This window comes from Solanum dulcamara, chromosome 3 (genome assembly GCF_947179165.1).
Source record: "Solanum dulcamara chromosome 3, daSolDulc1.2, whole genome shotgun sequence".
Lineage (NCBI taxonomy): Eukaryota > Viridiplantae > Streptophyta > Magnoliopsida > Solanales > Solanaceae > Solanum > Solanum dulcamara.
The window spans coordinates 8267832-8277749 of NC_077239.1; the positions used below are offsets into that span (position 1 = coordinate 8267832).

At 28.7% G+C, this 9918-nt stretch overlaps 1 protein-coding gene across 1 annotated transcript; it reads right to left on the minus strand.

Moving 5' to 3' along the window:
- Window positions 1–705: 705 nt before the first annotated feature.
- Window positions 706–4492, minus strand: LOC129881525 (protein NRT1/ PTR FAMILY 8.1-like). The gene is made up of 4 exons (XM_055955711.1): window positions 4387–4492; window positions 4012–4229; window positions 2372–2925; window positions 706–1537 (listed from the first exon to the last, which is right to left on the minus strand). Exons 1-4 carry the CDS (start codon window positions 4490–4492, stop codon window positions 706–708), a joined length of 1710 nt encoding a protein of 569 aa, XP_055811686.1.
- Between the last annotated feature and the right edge of the window lie 5426 nt (window positions 4493–9918).

A 9918-nucleotide genomic window follows, 5' to 3' on the forward strand; every position in this document is an offset into this window, starting at 1 on the left:
CAACTAAATAAGGATCATTGCAGTTCTTATCAACAAAAGTATCCATTTCTTGACTACTTCTTTAGCTGACAAAGACAGTAACCAGTGCAAAGTCAGATTTAAAATTTGTATGTTTGGTCAAACTTTTAAAATCCGTTTATTTTGAAGTGTTTTTCAAAAACCGTACTTTTGTATAAGTTTGTATGGCTAATCAACTTGAAAAATACTTATGCATTTTAAATAACAAATTATATCCAGGCTCCATTAGCCTATGATTTTCTCAACCTACTTTTTCTACCTAATACTCTCTCCATCTCATTTTAACTGTCATTTTAGCAATAATAAAAAAAAATAATCATCTTTTTAAGAATTCATGCCAAAAAATAGTAATTGTTTTCAATTATATTCTTATATTAAAGAACTACTTATTAATAATGTTCAATTCTCAAGAAACATCTACTAGGATAACTTAATAAACTATACCTTGTATTTATACGAATATTTAAAGAGCTAAAATGACAGTTAAAATGGAACGGAGTGAGTATGTTGCAATGCAATACTGAAAATTTAGAACAAAAAACAAAACCTTAATGCTCATTTCAAGAAAATCAAGAATCTTGAACAACAGTGTTGTTATAATCTTGGAGAAACAGAGGAAAACACTAATTATGAGGATGTTATAGGAGAACATCCTAATAATATTGTTACAAATTGTAACTTAATTAATTATGAGGATGGACCAATTGCCTTCTTATAAGTATAAAATTTTGCAACAAAGAGAAAAAATCCAAAATTGATCACACTTAAGACAGCCAAAAGCCAGAAGAAATAATGTAGATGACCATAGTTCAAGTTATCAGGAATCCAACCAGGACCACCATGCCTAGTACTCATGTCTGTAACAATATTGACCAAAAATGTACTCAGATAGTTTCCGAGCGCGGTCGTTATAAGTGAAAGAGCAGAACATAAACTTCTCATGGCATCAGGAGCTTGTTCATAGAAGAATTCCAATTGTCCAATGAATGTAAAAACCTCAGCACAACCTATGACAAAATATTGAGGAACTTGCCAAAAAATTGACATAGGGATATGTTTCATTTCATAGTAATTATGTTGTCTTACACTGCTCAATCTTACCAATTCCAATGTTCCAGCAATCAACATTGCGAAAATTGAGATTACGAGTCCAATTGCTATCCTTTGTAGCTGAGTGAAACCATTCCTATGACCGGTGATTCTTCTAGCCAACGGAACAATCACACGGTCATAGACAGGTACCCAAAAAATGACACTTACCGTGTCGAAAAGGGATAAGGAGGCTGAAGGGATTTCAAAGGATTTGGTCATATGAAGATCCATTGTGTTTCCCTGGAGAACAAATAAGGTTCCCATTTGACTATAAACACTGCTAAAGATTATACCAGTTGCCCATATAGGCAACAACCTTACGATTGATTTCAATTCTTCAACTTGTGTCACAGTGCAAAGGCTCCATGGATTGATTAACCCTTTGATTCTATCTGATTGTGTCTCCACTGCTGCCTTATCAAAGAAACTGGATAAAATATGAAGACATAAACATTAAACAAACATTATTAGGTCGCTAAAAGATAACTACAAGTAACTGTCATAACAAGTAAAATTAGCAACCTGAAAAGTCTATCAGTTACAACAGGTTAAACTACACTGATAGTATAAAAGTTCTTTACACTATCGACGTACGGTGTGTAATAGTTGAAATCCATTTTCAAAATGTTGTATAAAGTTAGAGACACAAGAAAATAGTTGGGCTTGTTTTGACTTTTGGCGTATCTTAATTAAAGACAAATTCATTTAATCAACAAAAGACTTCACTTTTCACAACACTAGAGACTCCATAGGAGCACAATGAAGACATTAATTAATCAAAAAAGTGTAATTTTTTTTCTAACAACTTAAGCTTTCAGATATCGGAGATGGTCACACAATAAAACATAATTTCAGAACAAGCAACAACTCTGAGTTCGAGTCCATCGTTATTTATTATCAAAAATAGTTTTCACATGATTGCTTCAAGAGAGAGACACGTCAAGGGGCATGTTCACGACATAATTAATTAAGCTGAAAAAGGTCAATAATGTCCTTGAACTATGCGAAATGGAACAAAAATGCTTTCAGTTAATAATTTGGTCTAAAAATGTCATTGTCGTCAATAACTTATTACAAAAAAATGTCCTTATTGTTACTTAATGGGTTAAAAATAAGTCCAAGAAAACGAGTCAGACACGTTAAAAGGCGTGTTAACAACCCAAATTAATTAAACGAAGTACTATGTAACTGCTTGACTAAAAAATGAGATGATCATACAATTCAAACAGAAAACGCACCGAAAAAAAGTAACTAGACATACCTCAATTGTTCAGTATGATCAAGTTTCCTGCTACCTTGTACAACAGATTCTTCATCATTAGTTTCAAACAAAACAGAACTATCTCTAGGAATCTTCACTTTAATTTTCCTAAATGATGCAACAATAACTTGAAAAATCCTTGTAAGTGGACTTCCACCAGGTTTTTGATTCCTATAAAGTTTTGTTCCTGAAAAAAAACTCACAACAGCAATAGCCATAGCAACAGCAGGGATACCAAATCCCCAACCCCATCCAACATTTGTTTGTATCCAAACAAGAATAGTTGAAGCAACAAGTGCACCAATGTTGATAGAAAAATAGAACCAATTGAAAAATGAACTCTTTTTTTTCTTCTCCGTTTCATCAGAATCATCAAATTGATCTGCTCCAAATGATGAAACACAAGGTTTTATTCCACCAGTACCAAGTGCTATTAGGTAAAGACCTAAGTAGAAAATTCCAATTTGTATCCCTTTAGGGTGACAAGAATTGTTGTCATCACAAGGTGGTTTTAGTCCATGTACTGATGATGATAATGTTAGTACTGTCATCCCCTGCATAAATTTGAAGTACAAATGTTTAAGTTATATGCACCGATAATATTTTTATCATGTTAATGTTTTTCATTCTTGCGAACATACTCCCAGACATGATACTTAGAGCCCATTTAGATTGGCTTATAAGTTGCATAAAATAAGTTGTTTTCAGCTTTTTTGAATGTTTGACTGGATACCTCAAAAATCATTTAGTGCTTAAAATAAGCCCAAAAAATAATTAGACTTATTTAGCTTTACTTATCTAAAACAGCTTATAAGCTGCTTAAAAAAATGATAATCTAAGCCAAATAGACACAATGTGTTAGCTGTGTAATGAAAAAAATTAAATGAAAAGAGTAACAACATCAAATAATCTTTAGTAATCCACCAGGTTTAAAAAGGTTGGATTATGACTCATTTGTTGACTTTGACCTAACAAGTTGAATCCAATATGACTCATCAATAAAAAATAGGTCAAATTATATAACCTAACAGGTCTGCAAACTCAAATTCACAAATACAAAATCAATTCTCTGGAGTTCAATTTTTATAGGCTTGGAAGAAATTAAGCTTTTAATTTAAGACAAATATACTATTTTCCTTTTTTTAAAAAAAAAAAGAAGTAAAATAAACAAGGGAAGATTGGGTCACTACTAAAAAATCACCATTTTCCTGTTGGAAGATGTTTAATATCTATTCCTACAAATATTTTGATTGAATCAGTGATAAAAGGAAAAATAGTAATGTTTGGAGAAATTTTTCATTATTTCAGTGAGAATCTATTTTTTTTCCAGTGAGCTGGTTCGATGAAAAATGAATAGAAAAAACATATTTTATAATACAAATTTTCCGCTGATTTGTTGTGGAAAAAACATATGATTCTAGTAGTGGTTTGAATCTAAATTATCCATTTGCCATTTTATTATTAGGTAACCTTTAAAAAGGTAAATTACTTATAATTGGTGTAATAAGCCATCTAAAAACAAGACAAGTAAACAACACCTTTTTTTTCTTTTAACTTTTAAATTTTCTAGGAATATTCTTTGTCATGCTAGAAACATGTAAAAGAGAAAAATGTAATTATAAAGAGGCATACAAACTTACAAAGACATAGATAATTGAGAAGGCAGCAATAGTCCAAAATCTTCCCAAATAAGCATCAGCTAGAAATGCACCTAGTAATGGTGTAACATAGCATGTCCCTGACCAATTTGTCACATTATTAATTGCCACAACACTACTCTCATTCATCTGATATTTCAGATAATTCACTAGATTTGTGTTAATCCCATAATATGCCAGCCTCTCACAACATTCATTTCCTGTTAAATTAAAAGAGATTCAAAATTTATTATGTACATAAACACAGAAAATCGATTCTATATATACAATATAATTTTTGGCCAAGGGGGTTCAGGCGTACCCCTAAGTGTTCTAATTTAGGTAATTTAAATCTCGAAAAGAGAAAAGACAGTGTACCAAGGATGTAGGGGCAAGCTCTCCAAGTTCCAGTTTGCTTTTTGATTGCTAGATTGTTTTTGTAATCCACCGTTCCATCTTTCACAAACTTATCATCTTCCGCCATACTTGATATATGCTACTATTATACAAAATAAATTATATTCGAAGTACGAGGGTCAAAACACTTAATTTTGATCTTGAATTCAGGTATAAATTATTCAAATATTTTTAAATAATCTTTAACCGATTTAAAAAAATACGCAAAATATATTACAAGTCAACATAGCTAATACTTCCTCCGTCTCATATTAGATGAACACTTACTATTTTACGGTAAAAAAATTATTAATGGATTGATTACTTTTACTATTTTGTCATTTGTTCATATTAATGTAATATACATAGATTATAGAAATAGCTAGTATTGAGAATTATTCATATTCAAAATGTTATATTAATTGTAGCGGTAAAATGGAAAAAAATTAATTAATTCTATCGTAATTTAGTAAGTGATCAAGTAATATAGGACAAACATTTTTAGTAAGATCCTCATCTAATATAAAACGGAGGAAGTATTAATTCAAAATATTTTAGAAATGTGATAAGCTTATAGTTAAAAGGAGAAATTGTTTAACTTTCCAAATAGTAACACCTTCACGTAAATTGATACGAAGGAAATAATGAATGTATACGTACCTAGGGATGTTTTGCCAATTGCTTGGTAGTTGAAGATTCAAGAAAACAAGAAAGCTGACCAACTTATTTATAAGAAGATCGAGTAAGTATAATTAATTGGGGAAGTTGGAAGTGTAATTAATATATTACAGAGGATGGTTGAGTGCTTGGTTTCCATTTTGCAGCCATGCATACATTCATTGGACCTACGTTATCTACTTTCCTACTAGTGGCATACGCAAAAATTTTAGAAGGTGGTATCGATATTTATAGAAAAAAAAAATTTAATTATTGTACTTGTAAGTAAGTCATATCCTTGATTCATTGATTTAGATTAGTTTTAAGCTAGAAGAGGTCTTTAAGTTCAATACTACTCAATCACAATTTAGGATGAGTATATGTGTTATCGCTTGACACCCCTTCGCTCAACGTGGCTATGCCTCCCACCATCTCTACACCCCTTTAAACCAAATTACAAAAAGCCCTCCAAAAATTACTATTCTCATTTGGAGTATCAGATGAGTGCGTTGGATAAAATTTAAATAGGTTAAAATGGTCCAAATATAGGGCAAATTACACATTTGTTCAGTCAATTAAAAATAATTATATTTGCAAGCCAAATATTAAAAAAAATACTACTATTTTGTATTTAAAAAGATGTATATTTTATTTTGCTGACTATTATTTTGGTGGACGGCTATTTATATCAATTTTCAATCAATAAATGGACGAGTTATTAATCTATCTAAAGGTTAATTAATGAGAGAGAGAGAGAGAGAGTTGAGCTGAATCAAGGTAAACAATGAGTCATAGTTCAATCCGTCTAATCGGGTCTTAATTTTTTTATTTTCTTATAATTTATTTAGTCATCAAATAAATTCATTTTCTTTATTATATGGCATAAATAACATATTAAAAATTTAATAAATATGTTAACATACTTTTTACGGGTCAATTTTATTACATATTTAGCCCAAATCAAATGTGATTACTTGGGTTATGTAATTGACATGTCGTGAAAATATGTCCAACCCAGCCTACTATTGTATTCTAAGAATATATAATGAGATAGATGTCCTCGACTATTATAGAGTGGTTTCAAATTCAAGCTTTGAAAATGATCCTAATGAGAATCATCGTTCCTTCTAAATATAAAATTCAGGTTTGAATTTTTTATTTTTTAAATTAAGAAATTACAATTTAATTTAAATAAGTTGGCGTTGGGTTGGAGTTTTTAAGATTGATTTCAAATTAATTGTATTGATTATTTCAAATTTTCAATTTTGACCCTACAAATTAAGCGTCTTCTTGTTCTTAGAAAACTGGACATTCAAATAAAATATTCATGCAAGTAATAAAATCATTATCAAGGAAATTCTTAGTAAGCATAAAGACATGAGAATTAATATTTCCAAACATACTAAAGTAATATTATCTAGACAAATCATATTACAAATAATTCATATTCAAATTAACCATTACTAAAAAGAATCACTACTCAATCCTTATAGACCCCGTACAATTTAAACACATATTAAGATGTTTACGGTTTAATTTGACAAAATAGAGTAATATCGCCGTTTATTCATTTTTGTATAAGCGGCTTAGTAAATGGTCTTTTAAAAAAAATGAAAATGAAAATATGAATCTTTTACATTTAAGTCTAATCCTTTTAAAATAAATGTATATATATTTGTATATATATTTATAAGGAAAGTATAAATATTAAACATGACACCTTTAGAAATAATGAATCTTGTGGTGCAAGTGGTTAAAACTTAAGTTTATCATCATGGGGATGCAAGTTCAAGTCTTGCAATGGGGTGTATTTTAAGTAAAATCTTAACTAAACCAATAAAACAAGTCTAAATTTTGTATGCATATTTACTAATTAATATTAAGTATTATCTTGCTCTACGTGAGAGAGAGTTGAACTGAATCAAGGTAAACAATGAGTCATATAGTTCAATCCGTCTAATCGAGTCTTAATTTTTTTTATTTTCTTATAATTTATTTAGTCATCAAATAAATTCATTTTCTTTATTATATGGCATAACTAACATATTAAAAGTTTAATAAATATGTTAACATACTTTTTACGGGTCAATTTTGTTACATATTTAGCCCAAATCAAATGTGATTACTTGGGTTATGCATTATTTGACATATCGTGAAAACATGTCCAACCCAACCATGACCATACCTACTATAGTATTCTAAGAGAATATAATGAGATAGATGTCCTCCACTATTATATAGGGGTTTCAAATTCAAGCTTTGAAAATGATCCTTAATTATATTATTTCCATCTCCGCAAACATTGGTAAGTGATCGTAATATTAGGAAGACGCAAAGTTTATTGTCGTTGACAAAATTGAGTATTTTCGCCATTTATTCATTTTTGTATGAGTGATTTAGTAAATGGTCTTTTTTAAAAAAATTAAAATTAAAATATGAATCTTTTACATTTAAGTCTAATCCTTTTAAAATAAATCAAAAATGTTAAAGTACGATTTAAAATTTTATAAATGAATATATATGTTAGACAAAATCTAATATTTTATCGACAAGACTGATCAAACTGCAAATTTAAAAGATGTTATCCGAAAGGAATATCTTTACAAAAATTATTTTTACACAATTTTTAAAAATAAGAACGGCAAAAATAAAAGAATATTTGCATAAATCGACCAAGTAATTAAGCGCATGCATGTTTAATGATAAGTTGTGTGTTAATATAATAAGAGATAATAAAAAAATAAAAAAATAAAAAAATAATATAAATAATCGCCTGTTAAAATAACAGTCATTTTAAAAGTCCACATATACATACATATACATATATATATAGTACATATTACTCTTGCGGTCGCAGATTAAAATAGAATATATTCATTAGTAGTTAAGTGTTTTCTGATTTTTCTGTGGGATAAATTTAGTGGTCGTATTTATACCTATTTTCTTACCAGTAATATTAGTACTATTCTCATGATTTATGTTCGATTATCACTTGTGTTTTTTTGTTATGATTGACTAATTATTTTTTATCCAACCATAAAAAATGTTAGAAGTCCATAATACTTTAGTTTACATGAGTTTTAATAGTTTGACATATAAATCTCAACTTCTCAATAACCCTTTTTCTTTCTTTGGTATTCCCTCCGTCCCATTTTAGATGAAAATTTTATTAAAAATATTTGTCCCATATTATTTGATCACTTATTAAATCAAGATAAAATTAATTAAATTTTTTTCCTATTTTATTCCTACAATTAATATGATCTTTTGAATGTAAACAATTCTCAATACTAGCTATTTTTATATTCTATGTATATTATATTATATAAACAAAGGACAAAATGATAAAGTTTTCCAATATATTAATAATTTCTTAATCATCATATAAAATTAAAAGTGTTCATTTAACATGGAACGGAGGTAGTACTTGTTTTTGGTCATGAATTTAGTGTAGAAGATATTTCTCCTTGGCACACACTTCAATCCATAGTAGTAATTGAAGATAAGTCAGTGTCTTCTCATTTTTGAGGCCTTATTATTGATCATCAATCAATCCCACTCTCTCTAGTTGCTCTGGTTTTCTATCTTTCTCTCTAATTGAATTGAATTGAATTGAATTGAATTGATTCTTCCCTTGTTTTAGGCAGACTTCTTTCCCCTGTGGGGATTTGAGAGGTTACAATCACAATAAATATTAGAGTTCTATTCGTTTATTTTGTACTTTACATGTCTCTTAAAAAAAATTAGTATGAATATTTTATCATAATATTAATATTAATTGATATATAATTTTATGTCTTGAGAAATAGTTTAAGGAATACACAATTAATGTTGAAAGTAAACAAAAAAAATATTCTTTTGATACGTTAAAAAAAGAATAATTTATTTCTTGATTAGTCTCTCCTAGAAAAGAATTTCAGGATGGAGCTAAAATTCACATTCTAGAGTTTTGATATAATCATGAATATTGACGTTTGAAGAATATTTCTATCTTAATTTGAATTGTTAATTTTTATTTAATACTGCATTTAATTACCTTGATTGTAAGACAACAATTAAGTTCTATCTACTATCTAATATACATACTTGGAAAATAGAGAAGGTTCAAGAGAGTGTGATCTAATTCCCTAAAGGCATGGGCAAAGATTTGGATTTATTTTGAATAAACACGTAGTAGTTCAAGCAAATACTATGAGTATTAATAATTCTGCCAATTAGCAATCAATAATAATTTAGATTAAGAGGAATTGGTTTGAGAGCTCAATAGGATTGATGAGCCAACTGCAACCCCTGATGTGGATTGTGGAACATTCATCTCCTTGATAACAAAACTATAACTTTGAGATTCAGCGCTTGAATAAATATTTAGCTCCAATTTAATTTAAATAATTAAGCATAAGTCTTTGTGGGTTCAATATTCAATTTCTGAAATTACTATATATATACGACTGTGTACGTTTGTATGTGCATTTGAAAGCAACATGAAACTTTAGATATTTTGTCTAAAAACTTTGTCAAACTATATATATATATTTGAAATTATTCCGAAATAGATAGACGTGTAAAATTTATAAACTTACAACATAACTTAAAACAGTGGAGTGACATCAAAATTTTGTGCACTTTCCCGTATCCAGTAATTGTTGGATTCACTGTATAATGTGTGAATGAATCACATAGAATAAATATTGGCGTATTAAAAATGTAAAAGTCCTGCAAGTATGAATGAATACTCATTTCATACGAATGCAACCTTTCGTATTTCCATGCAACTTTTTTCATATATCATGTATGAATTATTGTGTTACACCTATAGGCTATAAATATCTGAATTTTTCTCAGATATTTAAAAATATA